Raw genomic sequence first — 23,462 nt, forward strand, 5'->3', positions numbered from 1 at the left:
TTACACTTCACAATAAAAGCTGGAGTGATGAAACGTAGTAATAGTCTCTTATTATATGAAGTGTAATCATGGCCGGAGGCGGCTGTAAGGTCACTATGGACCGGACCTTGGTAATTATACCATGGAGAAAAATTAAAATGGGCTATGTAACTGTAAAGTGCTGCTTCTATTACATCCTGTGTCTTGATTGAGCACTTCACTGGCTTATGGGCCGCACACAGGTCAGCGTTTTTCCAGCTCCGTTGATCCTGAGTCGTCTCAGCAGTAGATTCTCACCCAGAGGGACACCATGTCTACCAACTCAGACTTCAAACACCTGACTGTCCATCAGTGTTCCACAGAAATTCTCCCACTTGAGAGCCTTAGTGTGCTCAGGAGTCAATTATACCTACAATATGTGTAAAACAACTGTAGACCTCTGAAGTCCTTTATAGCTCAGATCATTGACAAAGTTTTTATCCACTCAGCAGTTTTATAAACTGTAGTGGTCATTGAGGCAGGCAGACTCCTGACCTCACCACAGGACTGGAATAGCTTTCATAAAAGAATGAATCTAATAGTGTGGAACATGTGGAGTCCCTCAGGGATCGTTTCTCAGACCGCTTTGATTTAATCTTTACATGCTGGCTTTGGGCCAAATTCTAGTATCTATATCTGACTCTCTCACCAGACGTCTCCAGCCCAACAGACTCACTGTGTCAATGTTTGGAACAGATAAACAAGTGGATGAGACAGTTTCCTACAATTAAATGAAGACAAAACAGAGTATTGTGTTTGGCATCAAAGTGTAGAGTATGAGTGTAAGTAAACAATCACTGAAACAGCTTCTACCATCTTAAACATTAAGCATGTGGTTCCAAACTGGATCTGGAGTGAGTTGGGCATATTTATATTATTTTTTGTAAATTTCAATTACATGAACAGACGATACAATGAGAGAGTATCCAAAGGCAAAATGTGATCCAGAACCCAATACCTTTGCAAAAAGTAGTGTACGGATTATCATTCTAGTCACTATGTAGAGGAGGTGTGACCATCTGACAGCTGTTTAATCAGCTTTGGCAGAGGTATGACGAGCGGCCTTTAAGTTATTCTATGCTTTGTTTTGGACATCTATCTATCAATCTATAACACAATAACACTTGTGGTCAACATTTCAATCAAACAAAGACTTCAAGAATCCAGACACTGTGAAGACGTAGAACAATAAACACTTTCAATAACTTTTATTTGTCTCTAATAGATCTGTACATCCGAGAATCAAACTTAAGATGAGCCTAGCAAAAACCGATCTGTACATGTTAAATGCTTTTGGGCACAACAGCTTAACACGCACTTAAATAATTAATTGATGACTTGTCTAGCTATGAAAACACTTAAAAATCAGTCCCACAGCTTGAGAACGTTGAGTGACTGAAAGGGAGGCAAGGTGAACCAAAACAAACCAAACAAAAATATATAACGTTCCCTTTCAATTGAGTTTTGTCTTTGTCCAGTGTTATAGAAAAGTACAGTCAAATATCTTATTTACACAGACAAGAACAAATGCAGACAACTTTGACTAAATTGACTTTGGGGGCGTAGAGAGGGCTTCAAGGAGTTATTATGGGATGGAGGAAAAATGCATGTATGGCATGAATGATTAAAAACACAAAAGAAAAAAAAAAAAAACCCAGGAGGACACAAGCGCCTCAGTTGAAGAGCTGAAACTGAGTGAAAACAAGCCGACAACAGACAATATGGCTACTGCTCCGATTCCAGCACCGACAGATTCACATTCTCTTCCAAGCACTCATACGTCTTCAGTGCAATTCAGCCGCGTTTCCTATACAAGTACACATCAGTGTTTACAAGCAGACACATTATAAAAGCCCAGCGCACACACACACACAGGCGGCTTATTCTGATTAGACTTCTCCTACTGTTGCAGGTGGGCGGAGCCAGAATAACGCTAAAGGCTCCAGTGTACTTCAAAAGATGTAAACCGTGAGAGAAGGACTTGTCTGTCTTTAGTGCACCTGACCTTCCTCCCCTCAGTACAACTGGACCAAACATCACAGGGGGAGGAGCCAGCGGGCGGAGCTTAACAAGACCAGGTGTAATTTGGACCAATTAAGAACAGGAAGCAGGGTCAGACACACAAAAGACACTGGACAAAACACAAAACACAAATCATCCCTCAATGTTCTACATCAGCTGAAGTACACTGGGGCTCAGAGGGGCCTCGTCCCTGTCAGGACAGTCAGGGGCCTGTCAATCAATGTCAAACACCTGCGTGGGTGTTCGGTCAACCAAAGACCCTTAAATCATCTTCTGAATCATCTTATTCCCTTCTCCTCCTCCGGCTGCTCTCTGGCAGGTCGACCCACAGATCAATCACCTCACCAACGGGTTCCTGAGATCGATTATTGAAGTCGTGTATTATTGAGGATTCAACCGCTTTAGTTTTTCCTAACGCTCCCTGTTTTGTCAGTTTAGTTGTGAACAGTTACACAAAGACTCTGTTTAACATGAGATCACTGTTCTTCATCCCAGCCTTCAACTTTCAAAATAAAGCTGCCTTATTGCTCAAGTAACATCAGAGAGATCAAGTTCACGATGTTCGCCCCTTTAAAAGATTTAATAAAAATATTAAATATATTATAAGAAAATAATGTCCTTTAAAATGTGGGTCATGTTGTGGGACTCGAGCCCTTTTAGAGGATCCAGGCTGAGCAGCACATCACAGCCCAGAGGAAGGGGAGCTTTGCTTTAGTGATTAACCCTTCAGTCAGAGAATCAAACCCAGAGATCTACAGACGAGATGAGAATGGGAACTTAAGCAGAAAGCAACAGTAAAGATGATGCATTGAAAAGCTGTAGGACCGTGGTTCTCATGTGCTGCACATGGACACACTCTTCATACTGTGTGTGTGTGTGTGTGTGTGTGACATGAGGAGGGGGCTGCAGGACCCCCACAGGCTCTAACAGTCCAGGTGAACACAGGAAGGAGCGTCTGCACTCAGTAGAGCTGCAGCTATGTAGTGCTGCTGCCTCTCCAGTGTGTCCCTCACTGAGCGTCACACACACACGCGCGCGCACACACACACGCACGCACACACACACACACACCATCCCCTCATCCTTACTGAGCCAACAGGTGTCTGAACTCTTTGGACTTCGTCGTATAGTCGACAGTTACAAGATCAAAGTAAAATACTGCCCGACGCAGAGCCGACCTGTCGTTAGGCCGACGCCCCCCAAACACCCAGGCTCACTTTAATTACACTTTAACTTCCTTTGTAGATTACAGAGCTCATGATCACCACAGATTCAGGTCTGCTCTGCAAGTATACAGTCAAGATACATCTTCTAAACTCTTGTGTCAGTGCATTAGTGTGTGTGTGTGTGTGTGTGTGTGTGTATCATGGAACAGGTTGAGTTTGATGCAGGTGGGGTTTATAACCACAAGCTTCACAACAATGGGACGATGTCAGTGAGTTAAAAAGCACACACATCTCTAACCAAAGGTAACCATAGTGTTCTAAGAGCTGTGAGTGTGTGTGTGTGTGTGTCAGATCCTCCACATAAAGATCAGTCATCATGGAAGAGGTACTGTTACAAAGTGATCAGCTTCAAGTGTTTCTATGCTCCACAGGAAACATGGGATGGAATTTACAAAGTCAGGGCACAGAAGTGTGGAGACCAAAGCTTCTCCAGACAAACACCTTCAAGCATCCACACAGAGACTTTGAGCTTCTGCTGCAGTAACAAATGAGCTCAGGGGTCCTCAACCTGTGTGTCCCACTGGAGATACTCCAGAGCGTCGCACGGCGGTGATACAAAATGCCCGATATCACAACGCAAACTATTCAAATCTATGGAAACTCATCTAATGAGCAAATAGGAAAGAAATGGAGGATTTGTTTGAGTGAGAAAGAGTTTGATTGTTTATGATCGTTGCTTCTTTGGGCTCAGATGCTGTGAGATAGTGTCCTTTATAATTTAAACACACATTAGAGTTTCTTGTGATTGGTTGGTGGTAAAGATCTTTTGTTGTTTTCCAATGTGGAACTTTATAAACCATTTTGGAGAAGCAGTGATCTGAACATTTCTGCTGTTCTCTCAGGCTGAGGGAACTAAAGGGGCTGCATGATTCACAGAGGAGTTTGGCCAGAGTCGCTTTAAAGCCTTCGCCGTCCTTTAGCTTAGTGTGTTTGGGTCGATGCTGCAGGATGTCGCCGTGTTGTCGTGCGGTCAAATCTTCAGTGTACCTCCAGGAGAAAGGTCAGTCCAGCAGGTGAACGTGAGAAACAAGCAGCAGCTCCGTCAACAACCAGAGGAGTCAGAGCAGAGCGTCCACGTCTCCTTAAGGCCGCGGGGCAGGTGTGTGTGTGTGTGTGTCCTGGGGGGGTGGGGAAACTCAACACCACCATGTATCCAGACACTGGTGGGGCTGAATGTGTGTGGGGATGAAACCCCAGCGAGTGCAGCTGAGTGCAGAACAGCCGAGGAGCCGCTACGCTCCGTACAAGTGCCTACAAAGTCTGAGGAAGGTGTTCAACCCCACACACACACACACACACGCACATGCGCACACACACACACACAGCCAGAGCCTGGGTGAGTCAGGCTGGGATGTGAGGGGGGGGGGGGGAACAGCTGGCTGCACCTCTATTTAGTTACAATATAGACTTTTTTTTTAGATTTACAAGGACCGCTACCTTCTTCAAGTTTCATTAGAATGGGAGGATGAGGAGGAGGAGGAAGGGGGGTCTCACTCTGAAGCAGTGCTTTGTTCTCTTAGATGATGCCTGCAAACTTTTAATTTCTTTTGGGGGAAAAAAAAATGACAAAGAAAAAAAAAAGAATGAAAAGAAAAACAATCAGGTCGGATCCAGTGGGCGGAGCTGTGAAGGCGTCTGCTGAGGCCACGCCCCCCAGACTGCCCCGGCAGGAGGAAGAGTGACGGCTGGAGCTCAGAATCCATCCACCCAGACGCCCAGGCCCCTCTCTGCCAGCGAGCGGTTCACTGAAATGGCCTGACACACACACGCGAGAGAGAGAGAGAGAGAGAGAGAGAGAATCAAGATGCAAGTTAAAGGATCAATACCTCTCATCTTCTGATAGATCCTGGTATTTCCCCCCTGAATGTTCATGGAGACAGAATCTCTCTTTTTCCTCTCGGACATTCCTTCCTTTACATTACACGGTGTGTGTGTGTGTGTGTGTGTATTGTAAAGAGGATGACTTCATGATCTATAATTCAGGTTCAAATGCAGCATTTAGCCGCCTGTGTGTGTGTGTGTGTGTGTGTGTGTGTGTGTGTGTGTGTGTGAGCATGTATGTGTGTGTGTGTATGTGTGCGTGTGTGTGTATGATGCATTACCTCCTCCCCCACCATGTTCCATAGCTGCACCAGTGGGAGTCCTGTGTTGTTGTCGTAGTTTGTGACCTTTAAGGAGACAGACAGCTGTCAATCACTGATGAGCTTTACAGGAAACACAAACAGATCTGAGAGCAAAGAGACTTCACCTCTGCCAGCAACGCCACTCCTCTGGTCATCTCCTCCAGCGCTGACGTGGCCTCGGCTGAGAAACGATCTTCTCCTGATGGAAACACAGAACAGCACACGCGTGTTTAAGAAAGAGACACACACACAGATATTGTTCCCACTCTGAAATGGAGCGTTGAGGTACCTGGAAGTGGAGCGATGTTATCCAGCAGCACCTCTGCACCCTGGAAAGGTAAGGTCACAAAATCTGACCTGAAGAGAGAAGAAGAAGAGAATCAAATATAGAAGATACACACGTTTACTTTGCCAGACACATCAAGCAGATTTTCACACCTTTGACACCTCTCAGCCCGGTGTTATCAGGTCACCACTAGAGGGCAGCAGACCCTGAGCTGCAGCTGTGGGGAGATTGAGTGACGCTCACCTTATTTGTCGAAGCGTGTCGATCTTTATTCGGTCGTATCCGCCGTAGTCCACGTATCTGATCTCTACCTCGTTTGTCTCCTTATAGAAGGTGATGACCTGAGCTCTCCACCAGGCTCCGTCCACGGCTGGAGCCGCACAGATCACGCCCACTGAGCAGGAAGGAGCGGAGACGCAGTTAGAGATCCACACATTCACACTGAGGCTCACACACTGGGTGAGCACTACAGACACATCACACACACACACACAGAGCTGAAGTGTCAGGGCTCAGTGCTCCTCTATGTGCTGACCTTCTGCGGGTGAGGGCAGTGCGGGCGTCCCCGGCTGAGAGTAACACAGGAACATCTGCTGGTCCAGGCTCCTCAGGGCGTGGTAGGTGGGGTGGGTGTGCTGCTGGACGAAGACGTGACCGGCCGACACGATGTTCACCACGATCACCTCAACCGTCACACCGCTGGGGAGGAGGAGCTGGAAGAGAGACAGACAGACAGGCGGGTTACTCCATGGCTCATACTGTACTTGGGGTTTCCGGTCCCAACGAACTGCAGCTTCCAGATCTTATAACTACGCTGCATATTTTCCTGCGCTGGCTGCAGATTTGTGTTATTTGTGTTCCTGCAGCTCTATAAGAAGACGCCATGTTTCTAAATGTGCTGCTGGTGCAACACAACGCTCCCAGTGTGGCTCAACGGCTACAGGCAGGTGGTGGGTCAGATTATTTATACAGTATATATATATATATATATATATATATATATATATATATATATATATATATATATATATATATATATATATATATATATATATATATATATATATATATATATATATATATATATATATATACACACACATTATGACTATGACTCCTTTGTTACATGAGGCTGCAGTAATCACAGTGTGCTTGTCAACAACAAATACATCACTTAACCTTCACAGGGAACATATTTGTGATGAAACAAAGCATTTTCTTTACCCAATACTGCAAAAAGTCACTTAATAACTCCACCAATGAGCCTTGTGATGTCACTCAGCAGCTGTTGTGTTGCACTGAGGGTGAAGCTGCTTAATAAGCGGCTTCTGTAGATCAGCTGGGGTGGATTTATGGTTTCTCCATGATAAAGCTACACAGGCCAGGAGAACAAACATCTCCCTGATTGTCGTTGAGATGGAACGCGTCAGAAAAACTGTTGAGGCAGCATTAACAGGCTGCAGGCATGATAAGATCCCACCATGTAAATATTTAACCACACAGGGCAGCAGAGGAGTCTTCTCTTACCCAGGACGTCATGGGGAGTGAAGGCAGCGTGAGGGGGGGAGGGGGCGGGGCGTACAGGTTGGTCAGGTCCAGGTCTTTAAACTTCTTCCCAATCAATGACAGAGCTTTGTCCACCTGCTGCTGGGTGCCTGAGGGACAGAAGAGGAGGAGAACAGCTGAGCCTCTACAGCAGCTTGTGTTCTTAAGAGTTACATATTGATCCATCATGAGAAGTGTTCATGCATCTGTTACACACACACACACACACACACACACACACACACACACACACACACACACACACACACACACACACACACACACACACACACACACACACACACACACACACACACACACACACACACACACACACACACACACACACACACCTTCTACAAACAAGTTCAGAACACGTTTAACAGACATCTCCACATGTGACGGGTTGAAATGTGACGTATTTCCCAGCATGCATCTCTCCCTGCGTGCTGAGCGGAGGACTCACCCTCTATGTGGCAGATCTGGAACTCCTGTGTGTAAGGCAAAGTGGAAATGTAGATCTTTGCACCGGAGTTCTGCTTCAGGAAGCTCACGTATCTCCCCTGCTTCCCGATTAACCGGCCCACCAGATGCTGCAACACACACACACACACAGAATATCATGTTAACTACCGAGACAAGACCTTCGTAGTTCATCATCATCACTTGACTTTAGAGAACAAAACTGTGGATGCAAAGAGTCAACTGAGACAAATGAGTCACAAAATATGAGACTTGGTCCTTAATTTCCTGTCTCAAAGGTTCAGGAAGTACAAAACCATCAATTCTCAACTTAGGTCGGGAGCGTGCCACACCTCTGGTTGTGTTTGTGCAGATGATGAATAACTCATTACTGCGCCGGGCTAAAGAGCAATGTGGTGAACGGCAACCAGAAGAACCAGTCCTGGTTATAACCAGCCCCTAGTGTCACCACAGAGAAATAAACACTGCAGGTTCAACTGAAGACTTCATTGTTCAGACGGTTATGGATCAGAGCGTGGAGCTGGAGGGCCTGAGTGAAGAGACAATGTGCTGCGATCTAAATTAGGACATGTCAATAAGAGATACGGCTCATCCTGGAGCGTGTCTGTTCCTCGCCACATTAAAGTGGCGTGCCTGCTTGGCCTCATGTGTCCGGCTGCTCTAATGTGTGTCAGTTGGCTGAACTCACCTTTGGCACCTCGATCTCCCAGATGACGAGCTCAGAGCCCAGGGGGGCGGCGTGGTTACTCTGGCTGTCCCCAGCTCCCATAGTACAGCCGCTGTCCACAGAGTCCATGCTGTTCACATCAGAACCTGCACACACACACACACACAGACACACCAACATCATCCAGACCTACAGCAGTGCTGATGTGGATCACTTAGACAGAGTGTGATTGGATTCGACTTTTATTTAGAGACATGAGGAGAATCACTGAGCCAGACCAGATCATGATCAAGACGCCCAGCAGACTCAACAGCTTCTTGCATTTTGTGTCACTCTGTCACAATTGCAAGGAAAGTGTTGGCCTGAGGAAGACAAATGACGCAGCAGAGAGCTTTTGGCTTTTAACTCTTCCAACATGCACACATGCCTCCTCATCCTCCTCCTCCTCCTCCTCCTCTGTGAGACCAAAGATGCTTTTCCCAACCTGAGATTCACAACAAATACTCAATATGTTCATGCAGTCTTAAGCCCCGTTCACACATGCAGTACATGCCAGCATTAAGCTGGGATGGTTCCAGCATGGGGTCATGTCTGAATGGGGGCATGGCTGATGTGCTGGGAGAGTCTGTCCCAGAGTCACAGTGACTCTGGGACAGCGGCATGGGTGAACAGTCGATAGGCAGGATGAAAGACGTGTAAACCAATCAGAAGTGCTGAAGTGCTTTGGCAGAAAATGTGGAGTTGTTGTTGGTTTGTATATCAAGCATGTCTGCAGACTGGACTGATGTGTGAATCAGGGAGCTGAGGACAGCAGAGATCACCAGCGGTCTGGAACAGGACCAGGTACTGTTGGATACCTGATCCAACAACATTTTAATTCTATGATTCTCATTCAATTTGATCAGGAAAAATATTTATGTCAGGAAAAACCGGAAGAAAACTCCGGAGAGGGAACTCCCAGAGAGATTCTCCCTCCATGAATGGACGAGTGTGCGGCAGGAACTTCCAGTGGGATTACACAAGAGTACAATGAACATGCAGAAGCATGCAAAAGCAGTCGACGCGTAGGAGAGCTAATGTAGGGCGCAGTATGTAAAAACCTAAGTCAAGCAAGAGATCAAAAGCGAGAGAGGCCAAGGAGGGAATACTGGAAATCCCCAGCGATGCCTAAAGGTTACCCAGCATTAGGCCAAGGTCCATGTGTGAACTGGGCTTCAGGGTAAAGAAGAGGGATAAAGCCTGAACCTGAACTGACCATGTTCACGCTAAACCAAGAGAAGGACCATGTCTCAGTTTCATGAGTCATTGACCAATCAGGTGCTTGTTGTCAAATCTCAGGTGGAGGAAAACCAACAGAAAAACAAAACAGGATAGTTGCGTAGTTGAGAGGGAGAGACAGGGTTTGTCCAAGATCGGACTTTATATTAGCAACAACCAAGAGCACTAGTGAGGTCAAGCTGGACGTCATTATGCTGTTTATGACGGCCACTCTGAGGTACGTCCAACATCATTTAGCAGGAACCCGGGACAAATATCCCCTTGAGTGACCCAACTCTTCAGAGAAACCCTGGAGTTGACAAAAATGACAGAAGCTCTGAGGCCATTTTCTTATTGTGCTTGAGTTCAGCCTCTAATGAGCCAGGCTGTGTGTTTGAATGCCCTCAACCTTTTGATTATACCGACAAGAATTGGCACAAATTTATGCAAACTTACTCAGAACAGACTCAAGAGGGTGGAGATTGTAAAATATTATCCTCTACTTCCTTTAAAAAAATGTGAAATGTAAAGCAAATGAACAAAGTGATGTCTCACCTCCAGACTGGTCCGTCTCCACCTCACTTGTCCCATGGGCGCCGTTCCTCAGGCCAATCCCGTTGAGTCTTTTTATATGACACACAGCATCTACTGAGGTTTCTTCACCAAAAGCCAAAACCGACGCCTCGGCCGACGTCTCGGCCAGCGACCCGGGCGCCGTCACGTCTCTTGCCGACGTCTCCGACATATCTGTAACCTGTAGCAGATCCATTTTGTTGTCGAACAGGCTGCTCTGGTAGTCCTCGCTGCTGACGCCATCCTCCGAGTGGCAGGTGCTGCAGGCCGAGTCCTCAGCCAGGGTGCCGCCTTTGTCGGCTGTCAGTTTCATGCTCAGCAGAGAAGCGCCTGGTGATGCTTGGTGCAATGGTGCGGGCAAGCGGTCCCTCTGTGTGTTTACCCTGTGACTGACCTCCACAGGCTCCCATGCCAAGGAGCAGCCGTTGGTCATCCTTTGCTCGTCCTTCTCTGCCGACTGTACCTCTCTGAACCCACAGCCTGTTGGGGAGGGAATGCTCAGCAGGGTTTGGTGTTGCTGTGCTGCTGTGATTGGCTCCTGTTGGTAGCACGGCCTGCCGCTGGCCAGTGGCATGCTGCTACTGCAGTTAGGTTGACTGTCCATAAGCTGGCAGCTAGTAACACCAAGCACCTCCTGGGTAGCTGCAGAGATGACCTCTGTTATCAGGACGGCTGCCAGAAGCTCCAGTTCCTGTTCCTCACCATTGGTGCTGTTTATCCGAGAGTCCTCTTGGGCCAGTGGTGGGGCGGTGTAGCCTTGGATCGGGGTCGGGGAACTAGGTGTACTGGTGAACGTGTGTTGGTGGAAACCTTGCGCCAACACTGGTGTGTCTAGAGAGTCGACTTCTGATGTGATCGCTCTCTGGGATTTGGCTGGAGTGACTGCACAAACAACCATCTCATCTTCTGTAGCAGTAGTGATGTGGTGCTTTGCCACTTCGCCCTCTGGTTCCGGCCTCTCTGCATGGAAAAGGTCTACTGCTCCACAGGAGGCGCTGGTGACTTCGGCAAACAGGGCGGACTGGCAGGGCAGCGTGAGCGTTTCTACAGAGGGTTCTGGAGCAGAGGGTTCATCTTTAACCGTCTCTATCTCAGGTGCCGTTATCAGTGCAGGAGCCAAGCTCTTGTCTGGGTCCTGGTGGTCTTTAAGTGACACCTGAGAGCTTTCATCCATGCATGGTGGCATTACAGTCAAGGTTGAGAGTTTATGGACTTCCTCTGTTCGCATCCTGCCAAGATGAGGGGTCTCTCCTTCTTCTTCATCTTCTAAGCATTGCTCCAATAAGAATGATGCTTCATTGTCCACAAGGTGAGTCTGGGAGTTAATTAGTGGTTCTGTTCTCTGGTCAATGACCAGTGGAGGTGTGTTGGTGGGGCTTACTCTTGTGTCAGTTGTGGGGGATGCAGTGCCTTTCTCTACTAAACCGTTGCTCGTCTCTGCTGGAGAGGTCGGAAGGCCAACAATGGGCGGAGACCCCTCTGGGCTGTCATGGTTGGTGAGACGCTGTTTTTTCCGTGAGATGTACCACCACCAACCAATCAGAGCAATGACTCCAGGCAGTGTGTAGGGCACAACAGAGCGGAACCTTAGCGGCATTTCCCCAGGACACTAGCAGCTACACCTACAAGTTAAGAACACAGACGTTAGTAGAGCTCAGGGTCACTCAACACTCCCATTGGCTGCATTTCCATTCAAATGTTTCTTTGCTGAATTTTAGTACACGTGACTTTCACCGTGACATGATGCAACCTGTGTAACTGAAGCATGTGTGAAAATATGAGACGAGAGGCTGTAGGTTTACAGTTCAACTGAGCTCAAGATGACCAGCTGAGGATAATGATCGACACACATCAGAGGAGATATTCAGTGAATTCTATGTCAGACAGATTTGCTCAGACTCAACATGCAGCCTCTCTGACACACATGACATAAAGCTAGACTGGCATAAACACACCTGAACAAGTGAGGCTAGAGCAGGGAAATCTGAAATAAGCATCACATAATTAAATTCACAAGGTAAATTGGCAACCTTCAAGCAGCCTCAGTCACAGAGCAAGAACATTTAATAAGAACTAGAATTAAAGAATAAATGCAGACCTTCAGCTCTTACTACATATCCACTTGTATTTAAAGAATCAGCTCTGTCAGATGTGTGTCAGCTCCACAGCCGTGCACACTGAGCATGCTCAGCTCCTGGTGTGTGTGTGTGGACTGCCTCCCTGTTAAAAAAAGGCCCTCCACACATGCCTTTCCTTAACAGACCGGGCCGGCCCTGCCTCCACAAGGAAGGAATGCGTCACATGGGGAGGACGTGACTCAATCGCATCCCTCCATACTGCCAGTCAAAGCCCTCATTGGCAGCTGGTCATAGGTTCATATATATGGAGCGTGTCAGAGTGTAAGCACACTCGCTGGACTGGACTTTTGACCTCTACGGCTGCTGGCACTCTCACCTGCTCTGCATAATCAAGAGCAGCGACGCAACAGCATTCTGGATACACTCAACATTAAGGAGGAAAAATGAATAAAAGGCTTTTAGTGATTCTTTCCCTAACAGCTGTGCACATAACATGATCAGGTGGAGTTCCCACTGTTAAAGACATTCTGGAACACAATGTCCATGACCTACAAATGTCTTTCTCTGAGGATTGTTAATATTTCCCCTCTATGAGACATGACTCTCAAGATCTACAGTCTAATGTGATCTCTGTTACTAGTGCTGAAGATGCATTTTGCTACAATTACATTAAGAAATTGATTGATTTCAAATGCAGGTGGGGTCTGGAGTACATCTGGCTAAACATCTGTGGTATTCCAGGAATCCCTGGACTTGTGGGAACTCTCCAGTGACACCAATGAGGATATTTAGACTAGATGGCACAGACAGAATGCACCAAGGCTGTGGCCTCTCTCTTGAAATATGCATGCAACAATGACAGACTCCCAAAGAAGTGGGAAAGACTACACCGGGCTCAGCTCCAGGGACAGGAGGACACCGTGTTCACTCCAGCTGCTTAAGAGGAACTATTGGAGGGAGAGCGTTTCTGCTGTCAGCTCAATATCTTTACATGCATTTACACAAACTCATTTAACAGAGTGCATTTCCAAGATGCACTTTCTGTGGATAAAGATACAACACTGTATAAACCGTTTATGTCAAAATAATAGCAGCACACTTTCAAAAGGAATTGCAATAATGTAGCAGAACACTTACTGTATGACAGCAACTAAACACTATATGGGGAATTACAATTATCAATGTCCATGATCATTTAAATAACCAAGAAAGTCTCTAGTTCCTGTCCATTATTAAAGCTTTGAGTGGCTGCATGAAGCTTTGGCTCAGGAAGGAGAATTGCTGTATTGCAAATGTTTGCTGTTCAGCAGTCGACTCTCAAGCCACACACACGCGCACACACACGCGCACACACACACGCACACGCACACGATAAAGCTTCAAAGGGAAACACAAACTAAAATGAACATGTGATGACAGATGTCATTAATGATATTTATTATCATACATCATTCAAATAATGCAGCTAATGATCTGATCCTGGTGCATATCTATGAGTGTAGTAGCAGATTATGATTTACTGTGAGTTCCATTCTGCATAGGACAACAATTGATGGGTTTATGGGTCAGCAGAGGAGAGAGAAGGAGGGAGAGGAAGAATGAGGAGGAGGGGGAAGAAGAAGAAAATCAAACCACAGTCAAACTTTGCATAATTTTGCACATAAAAAGTTTGCTTTTAACTTGATAGTGTGCACAACATCAAGGATCACAATCTTTTGAACTCAACCACCGACAACACACTCAGTCCAAAGACTGAATTAGATAGTGGATATCCATGACGTCACATGATTGATTAAGGATCCTCAAGCATGGATGTCTCTCATATCCTGATGTCAACATTATACACATATACCTAAATACCAAGAGGGAAAGAGAAACTCCAAATCCAAGTGCTGTAACGTTAAGGTCAACACAGGACACATTAGGAAATGGAGGCCTCACTGTTAACAACATTCACCTTGAACAAGGTTACAACTAATATTGACTGGTCGCCTACAAGGAAGCAAGCCACCGCCTCCTCACACACCGGACCTGAGTTCATCTGTGCTTCACTAGAAGTGAGAGTCAAGATTGCAGGATTATGACCTTGTGTGGTTGGATGGTGAAGGGTTTAGGCTGTATTTACATGTTGACAAACCACACAAGGAGCTGAGCACAGGGAGCCTAAGCAGCTTATTACTCACTGGACACACAGCAACCTTCACATTAGACACAGAGCAACCTTCATATTAGACACACACCAGCGTCCTCCTGCTCTCCGCTGCCATTGATTTCTGTCTCTATTATGTAGAGTTCTATGTGTTCTGGCCATTTAACACTGCAATGCTTGCAAAAGTACATCTGATGTCTGAGGGCAGAGCACAGATACAGATCACAGCCACATGCAGTTTGACACGCACAACACATACTCCAATCTCATATCTTCACCAAAGTTTGAGGGAATAACCATCGTAGCCGATCTGATGTAACCTTTACTAATGCTGCTGTAAACACCTTCTCCAGGTATTTTACTGGACTGGATGAAGTTAAAGCTACACACACACACACACTCAAAGCAGCTCTGTGAGGGCACAACGTGGAGCTCGACCCACGGGTCAGGGAAACAGGCTGCGGCGTCCATTAAGTCACATGGATCCACATAATAGAAGTTAGGTCAGACTTCATTAGTTGTCTTATCACCATCATATAACGTCCACCGGCGCTTTAAAGCTTCGTGTTTGTGTTTTAAAGCTTCATGTTAGTGTTTCATGCAGAGTGATTAAGTTGAACTCGTCACATTTCGTTTTGTTATGTCGTCTGAAGCTTCCTGGCTGATAAATATTGGCTTATATTCAACATCATCACAGTCAGCAGAGTTAGCCTGTTAGCATGCTACGCCACAACACGAGAGCTGCAGTTAGAGCAGCTGTGCTTAAACGCTACATGGATTTAAAACGAAAGACTGATAAAAATAACAGAAACGTCATACATCAAATGAACCCAGTTACTATACAACGCGGTTTGTAGTTACACATGTTACAGCGTGGTAGCGGTAGCGAGTAACGAGGCGTTACAGAAAGCGAAACTTATCACGCCGAGCTCAGCGCTACTCGTGTCAGTCTGCGTGCTGAGGTGACAGATAAAGTCTAAATGTTCAGAGAGGAAGAAGAGTGTCGAGTCAAACCACACAGATGTTTGGGAGTGAGAGAGAGTGAATGATGTGAGAGCAGGAGTGAAGCTGTCAGGAGTAGCGCTCATATCAAAGCTAAGTGTAGCTGAGTGACCTACAGGAGGCTGCTAGGCCGCAGAGCACTCAGGGGAGCTAACAGGCTAACGTAGCATCCACACAATGCACACCTCACAACCAGAGAGTTACTGTACACACACACACCCAGGATACACACACATCCAGACAGACTCACACACACTCAGGACACCTACACACACTCCGTCCTCCCTCAGAGCCGCACTAAGCCTCCTGTCTGGGGGCCACTTTGGAGCTTCATCTCCCCTTGTGAGTGACAGTCAGTCAGTCAGCATGAGGCCACAGCAACGAGCAGCTCTACACACAGACACACACACCTGAACACAGACCCAAACACAACTGGGAGCTCTGAGCTGAGAGCCGCAGGGTTAAAGGTCATTAGAGCCTCACAGTCACTGTGCCCCATATTAGGGCCGCGGACCAGCGTGTTAGCTCGCTAGCCGCTCTGGAGAAAATGGAAGCCACCTGCGCCCGGCTTGTGACTTTAAATGTAGCGTTTATAATAATTAAGAAACAGAGCCACAACGCTACTGTGAGACATGGAGAGGCCGCTACAGACACACAATGAACTAGATGCACTGAAGTTACACAACAGGGACTGCAGCTAGCTCAGATGTAGCTCCGCTGTAGCTCGTGTCTGTGCAGAGTAGCGTCTCAATGACACGGATCACTCTGCTCAGCTGTCGGCTCCGCAGCTGTGGTCGGCGCACACACGGCTAGGGGTGTTAGACTGATGACTTTAATATGTCGGGAGTTTGCTGCAGCCCGGAGTGGATTTGAACTAAGTCATGCTGCCATGCTAGCACGGGAGTCCCGTCCTCTACCGAGCAGAGCGCTACATTCTCACAGCTACTCCGTTACTTACTCACAGTATTTCTCGGTCCTCGGCACCGCCACGGTGATCGTCACTCTGATACAGCGGGTCCGTGTCTCTAACGCGTCCTGAGCTCAGTCAGTCCGCTCCCCACGTGTTGACCGACGAACACCAGGCTTAAAAAAAACATTGACTAAACAGCTGATCAAACCTCGCGATAGAATGATGTTGGTGTGAGTCGAGCCCGGTGAAGTCACGCGAGAATTGTGAAGATGCAGTAAAGCAACCGGTGACATTGGCGCACGCGCGGCGTCAGTGCACGCGGGCGAGCAGCTAAATAGAAAAAATATGAAGCAGATAAATAAGAGACAAACATGAAAACACTAATAAAGACTCTGTTACAAAGTATGAACTCTGATAGAGTCAGAGGGGTAAGGTAAAGGTTTAGGTTGAGGTCAAGGTAAATTAAAGGTAAGGGTAAGGTAAGGTAAAGGTAAGTACCGTAAGTAAGGTAAAGTGGTAGGCCCATGTGCTTGTTACAACATAATATATACATTAATAAAGACTAATGAGGACTTAATACTGTGTAGAGATGTGGACACTGTGTGGTGCTGCTACATTAAACTAGACACCAGACTGAACTAACTGGATCGGTCAAATCTAACCCTGAACAGCTGCTAGGGACTCCCTCTTCAAACTCACATTTAAATGTATTTACATTTGAATTTAAATGATAGACATCAGTAGTATTTGTATAAATTGGGAATAACAAATTCAGTAAAAACTTCATTCAACTTTTAGAATGAGTTTGTCCACATTGAGCTGCAGTAAAGTTCACTATTTTGTATCAGAGATCAACCACGAGCTCTGAGACACATGTACAGTTTATGTGTTATTATTGTTGTAGCGTCTATCAAAAACACAACACAAACACAACGATTACAGTAGAGTGTGTTATGACCTGTGAATGGAGCAGTGATGTGTGTGTGTGTTACCACTTGTGTATGTGTGTGTGTGTGTGTGTGTGTGTGTGTGTGTGTGTGTGAACATCTTCCACATGTTTTTTGGGATTAGTAATGAGATCTCATCATCTCCATGACGAAGGGAAACACAGGTACAATGTTCTCCCCCAATGATGCTTTGGTAAAAAGGAGACAGAATCATAAAAGTGTACAAAAAAACAAAGCCACAAAGAATTAACTGTTTCAGTGCCATCTGACCAGCGTCCGGTTGCACAGTGTCAAAGGTCAAGATTCCAAAGAAACGGATACCGAAGGAGAAGAAGAGGAGGAGGAGGAGGGAGGAGGAGGAGGAGGGAGTGTGGCGACTTCTGAAGAGGCCCGGAAATAGCACAACATTGTGTTCAAAATGCCTCCAAATTCAAAGACTTGCACCAAACATAAAGAACCTGAGGAGGGATCAATGATTGATATGGAGTCAGAGACGATGAGGTCAGAGGAGGAGAGAAGTGATGAAGATGAATGTGATCATACTGTGAGTCTGATGATAAAGACTCATTCATTCTTCTTCTTCTTCTCTTGGATGAGGTCTCTTCTTCTTCATGGACGTGTTGGAGCATATGGACTCTGTTATTGTCAGTGGAGCTAATAAAGGAGACTAAAGAGCCGCAGACACACAGGGGGGTCTCCGGGTGGAACTGATTGCTCTCACACAGTCCCACCTGTTGTTCCCACCTGTTGAGACCTTCACATGTTTATGACTCAACATGGCTGAGGACTTTGGCCTAAAAATCCTAGAGCTGAGTCTGTTTGTATAAAGGTCTCCAGTATCTGGAACTCCTTCACATTCCATCATTATAGGCTTGAGTGTTTATGTGTAGAAGTTGACACACAGTCTGGTCCCTCTCAACCGCTCCAACCCAATCTTTGAATCTGCCTCCCTTTAACTTATTGAACATGATGTCGAGCTAGAAGTTCATTTTAGAAAAGTTCTCAATCGACGCTTTAATTGGATATGTGACTTCATTTTTTATCTAAGCGCTGCTGGATCACTATTAGACACCAAACTACAAAACTATAGAATGAATGAGACTGAAAGGAAGCCGTCATCTAAAATGTAACTCTCTGACCTCTTACAGTTAGAGTGATTCTCTTGCATTTCAGTCTCGTTTGTTTGTCCCCTTGTTGTGTTTAGTTTCCCTCCTGTGCCCCCCGGCCCCTCAACACATGGTGTGTGCTGCAGCTGCTGGTACGCTGGAATGTTGTCATCCTGTAAAAACTGCACCTATGAGGTCATCATACTAGCAATATTGTCATGATGTCATTTGTGTCTTCATGTTTATATTGTCTCATCATTACATCACACCTCTGCTGGCTGCTGACGCTGTGTTTGTCCCTCTGCCCTCATTCACATGTGCGCCACATGTTCTGTGTGTAAAAGTGCCGAGAGAACGTTTGTTGTGAGTTGGCTCAATATAAATAAAGTTGGATTGAATGGAATTCTTGCGCTCTTCATTGTTTTCCTTCTCTTCTTTTCTTTCCTTGCTTCCCTTCTGTATGTATAAAATAATCTTACAAAAAGAAAAAGAGTGGATACTCGTTGTAATGCCAGATGTTTTTATATAATAGATTTAGCAAAAAAAAAAGAAATCGCTCCCAAAAGGATCAAATGAAGCCATTAGATCAGTGGTTGATGATTTACTGGCACAGTAATGATCCTGTGGTAAAGTCCAGTTACTTCTATTTTGACGATTCCAAAACCAGTAACAATGATTAACCAAACAGTAAATAAAAAAACTAAACACTCATTTTAGTCTTCCTGCTTAGTTTACTGAGCCTTAGACAAACTTTATTGTCATTCAAGCTATAAAATCAATACAGCTTTAAGAGCTTCAGATGTTGTCCCCATTAGTCCTTTGTTTGGTTTATAAGCAGGCTTTTGTTTTGGGCCTTGGTTGTATCTTGCACTGTCTCATGCACGACTGTAACACAAAGTTCACTTCAGTGGAAAACTGAGGTAGAAACGCTGATGAAAGGAAACACTGACTCCTACTGGTGAGACAGTAACACTGCAACGCTCGCTGTAGGTGAAGAGAAAAAAGGATCCAAGAAGAAATGAGGTAATCCCTACAAAAAAATCCAGGACTTGTCCCAAAACATTCCAACACGAATCCCCTGACGTCCCCGCACGACGACACGCTCAATGAGCTGAGGAGGCCACAGACTGGAGAGCAAAACATTTTATTACTAACACTGGAATAGTTCAATTTGTATATTATACAGGAACTAACTGCTTTACAAAAACAAAATGATACAATATCACATGTATGTACAGTGTAGTAAATATACCATCTCAAATTGTACACAAAGTATTTACAATTGTCACACGAACTGGATTAAAAACAAAACTCAAGACTAATACTCTACAGACATTAGATTTTGCATAACATCAAATAAAACATGCCACATTTGAGGTTTTTCATCTTTACAAACCCACGACTCTGATTTAAATTAGTGCAAGTCCACCACAAAGTCCAACACGCCTCAACGCTCCCATCAGCAACGCTCAAGCCCGGAAATCATGGCAATGTGACATGGTTGGGCTCAAAGGAAACTGCCACCTGTTTGGCGTTCTGTTAAAGGTGCATTTCCTGCTTGTGGCGGAGGGAAACGCGTCGCTCCAGACATTTAGAGGGCGGCGAGATAGGCTGACAGGAAGTGACACCGGGCAGACGTTTTGTGTTGAAACTACATGGAGAGAAAGAAACGCAAACTGTACACAGAAGTCAAGCGGCCCTGACGTCACTAAAGGATCACAGAGAGACGTTAAGAGTGACTCGGATCAGGATCAGGACCTGGATCAGGATCAGGATCAGGCGCCTCGTACCAATTCATGACTTTAACAACCAACACACTAAACTGGAGCTACAGCTGTGCACACAGTGGATCTGTGGGTCTGGATGAGAGAGAGAGAGAGAGAGTCGGCCTGGTCCACCTGTGTGAGATCACAAGGACCTCCTCTACACAACTACAGCTCAGCTTTGGAAATGGGTTGGTTTGGTCCCGAATCCTCTAAAACAATATGATTTCTGGGTGATTTACTCCATGGACACACTGAGCACCAACTGCCTTCATCTGAGCTCCTCCTCCTCCTCCTGCCTGTCTTCTATTCATTCTTCCCTTCCCTAAAAGAAACGAATGAAACCAATGGAGGGCAGCAGAAACACGACGACTCTAAAACTTTGAAAACTCCTCTGCAGGAAATTAAAATGAGCTAAAACAGTGAGGACTTGGCAGACGCTCCCTCGTGTTTCTGACTCCCCCCCCGCCCCCCCCACCAGTGCTCTGATGAACCTGAACCTCCACACAAACCAGGTCCCCCGTCTGATTGTTCAAACGCTGGTGCAAAACTGGAGCGACAGAATAAACGCCAACTTTGTTTGGGGCAAATTTTGTGGTCAGACGTTTCATCTCGTCGGCCTCATTTACGCCTGAACACTTTCTGATCCTACGACTGTGTGGCAGCTGGGAGTGTTGGAGCCACGGGGGAGGAAAGAACAATAAAGGGAGAGGGCCGTGAACTTGAGATGATTGATGACTTATCCAGAGGAGGGGAAACAGGTAAAAGGTGTAAATGCACACAGATCAAAACAGCAAAGGCCTCACTTTAGTTAATAAAGTTAAAATGAATGATTCCTGGCATGTGGTTTGCTACAGCACATGTAAAAAGAATGTGTTATTAAAATGACGTGTATACTGAGATGTTTAATGCAACGTGAGGGCTTCAGAACTCTCTTTAGTCTCTGAGACGCTCCGCTTGTTCCGTTCCAACAAATAAAGACAGTTATGCCGAGCGGAGCTACAAACTGAAGGAGTCAGACTGAGACGTTTCACTCCAGACGCTGTGTTGGCACTGAAACGTTAAATGTTTGGATCGTTCCTTCAGAAGAGCCCAGACCTCTGCGGCTCTCTGGGAACCTTTCAACGTAAAGTCAACAGAACAAACTTCACACCGTCCGCCGCCTCTCTCTGCTCATCACGCGATCATCGGAGGTAATCAATAAATAAAAATTCCACAGGAGAGAAATCTGGACGTGGTTAGGAAAAGTGTAGAATTGGCGTCGGGTTGAACGGAGCAGACGCAGGCCGGGGCTCCTCCCCCCTGCAGCCGGACGATCAAATCTGTGGTTTGACCAAGGAGCTTGAGAGTTGAGGATTATTGCCTAGTACACAATTTTCCTTGTCACTGTGTAAACAAATAAAAATGCTATGCGCTGAAAAAACAGGGCGGGACTTAAAAAAACAAAAACAAAAATCAACCTGAATAAAAAGCAAACCCACAAAAAAAAAAAAAGAAGAAGAAGCTTCCAGATATTTACAAGTCTGCGCGTTCGTCCTTACGTCCGTCCGTCCGTTCGCTCCTCTAGTGTTTTGCAATCATGTTCATACGCTGAAAGTGTTTTAAAAAAAGAGAACATTTTTGGAAAGTGTTTCAAAAGAAGAGTATTTTTGTAGCACTATCTAGCTGTACAGGATAAATACTTTCAGGCAACAGGGTATATGGATGATTGTATATTTGACGATCATTGGAGGCCGGTCGTGACGCCGCCGCGTGTTCACGCAGAGGCCGCGCCTTCACGCGGAGGCCACGCCTCCATAATTAGTACCTGTCCCCCCCCCCCCAGCAAGGTCTGACTTTGACTTTACAAATTGTACACATTGGAAAAACCCTGACAAAGGCACACCATGGAGAAAACGTCAACATCTAAATTAGCACTAAGGACTCGTTATACATCGTTTGTCTATCTAAAATATGTACAGGACTAAGGGAGGGGGAGTACCGTGTCCCAGCACTCTGAGGGGCCGGGTTAGTGGGACCCGGCGGCCCCCTGTGGTGCTGCTGTCGTTTGGTCCGTCTCGCTGCACAGAGGAGAGTTTGGCGTCCGGTCAGGAGGGAGGAGAAGGGAGGAGTGTGTGTCTGAGGCGGCTCAGAGGATCAAAACTGACCGTCGTGGATCCTCAAGTTCCCTTTGTAAACTGAAACAGACGTCGCAGTTCAAATGTTTCGTCGGCGTTCAGACGGAACCGCCGCACTGTTTACACGTCAGCGTCGCAGCTGAGGAGTCAAGAGTCAAGAGCCGTCCGACTGAAGCTCCTCCCTCTGCTGAAATGAAAGACTGTTTTGAAGCAGCAGAGAATTCAAGTTTGCCGTCCGCCATTTTCCTCCGCTGGCTTCTGCCGCCAAAGCAGCAGCAACACAGGAGATGCAGGAAATAAAAAAGAAAGAAGGGGAGTTAAAAAGAGGAGTGCAGCATGGGGCCTGGTGGGCAGGCTGGGGATGAGGCGGAGGGGGCGGGGCCAGGGCAGGGAGGGGCGGGGCCAGGGCAGGGTCAGGTCCCTCAGACGATCTTCTTGATGCTGGGTCTCTTAAAGCTGCCGGCGCTGCGCTGCTTCTGCACCTGGCTGGCTGAGCCGTGACGAGTGCGGCCCCCGCCGGAGAGGGCGGAGCTAGGGGAGAGCTGGACGTTCTCCTTGTCCACGCCTGCAGGGAGGGAGGGAGGGAGGGGAGGAGGGGGGGAGGGGGGCAAAGGAGGTCAGAAGAGAGCCTGACACTGAACACGCTCAACCAGCCGCCTCAAACATACCACAAATTAAAGTCACAGCCACATGCATACAGCTCACACACACACACACACACACACACACACACACACACACACACAGAAACAAGACTAGCTGTGCTATCTATTTCAGGGCCACGGGTGTGTGTGTGTGTGTGTGTGTGTCTGTGTGTGTGTGTGTGTGTGTATGTGTGTGTGTGTAAGTGTGTTTGTGAGAGTGTGTGTTTGTGAGTGTGTGTATATAGACCTGGTGTGTGTGTGGGAGTGTGAGTGTGTGTATATAAACCTGGTGTGTGTGTGAGTGTGTGTGTGTGTGTGTATATTGACCTGGTGTGTGTGTGTGTGTGTGTGTGTGTGTATTGACCTGGTGTGTGTGTGTATTGACCTGGTGTGTGTGTGTGTGTGTGTGTGTGTGTGTGTGTGTGTGTGTGTATTGACCTGGTGTGTGTGTGTGTGTGTGTGTGTGTGTGTGTGTGTGTATTGACCTGGTGTGTGTGTGTATTGACCTGGTGTGTGTGTGTATTGACCTGGTGTGTGTGTGTGTGT

General features: G+C 46.4%; 2 protein-coding genes across 5 annotated transcripts in view; both read right to left on the reverse strand.

The window, feature by feature from the left end:
- Nucleotides 1-1,202: 1,202 nt before the first annotated feature.
- On the reverse strand, nt 1,203-16,516 carry akap1b (A kinase (PRKA) anchor protein 1b). 2 transcript variants are annotated; one of them, XM_076137643.1, is made up of 11 exons: nt 16,392-16,516; nt 10,183-11,822; nt 8,392-8,516; nt 7,687-7,813; nt 7,203-7,330; nt 6,211-6,388; nt 5,919-6,069; nt 5,679-5,746; nt 5,515-5,588; nt 5,369-5,434; nt 1,203-5,021 (listed from the first exon to the last, which is right to left on the reverse strand). In XM_076137643.1, exons 2-11 carry the CDS (start codon nt 11,795-11,797, stop codon nt 4,959-4,961), a joined length of 2,595 nt encoding a protein of 864 aa, XP_075993758.1. In that variant the 5' UTR covers nt 11,798-11,822; nt 16,392-16,516; the 3' UTR covers nt 1,203-4,958. The 2 variants fall into 2 exon arrangements, with proteins under 2 accessions (XP_075993758.1, XP_075993759.1); XM_076137644.1 differs by having other exon boundaries at nt 16,388-16,516.
- Nucleotides 16,517-19,520: 3,004 nt separating this feature from the next.
- Nucleotides 19,521-23,462, reverse strand: part of nf1a (neurofibromin 1a) — a 44,156-nt gene continuing 40,214 nt past the window's right edge. For all 3 annotated transcript variants that reach the window (XM_076137642.1, XM_076137641.1, XM_076137640.1), the window contains exon 57: nt 19,521-22,837. In XM_076137642.1, the coding sequence (XP_075993757.1) occupies nt 22,695-22,837 (143 nt within the window). In that variant the 3' untranslated portion in view covers nt 19,521-22,694. The remainder of the gene's footprint in view (nt 22,838-23,462) is intronic.

The sequence above is a fragment of the Genypterus blacodes genome, unplaced genomic scaffold (genome assembly GCF_046128005.1).
Source record: "Genypterus blacodes isolate CSIRO-AG114 ecotype Tasmania unplaced genomic scaffold, CSIRO-AGI_Gbla_v1 ptg000330l_1, whole genome shotgun sequence".
NCBI lineage: Eukaryota > Metazoa > Chordata > Actinopteri > Ophidiiformes > Ophidiidae > Genypterus > Genypterus blacodes.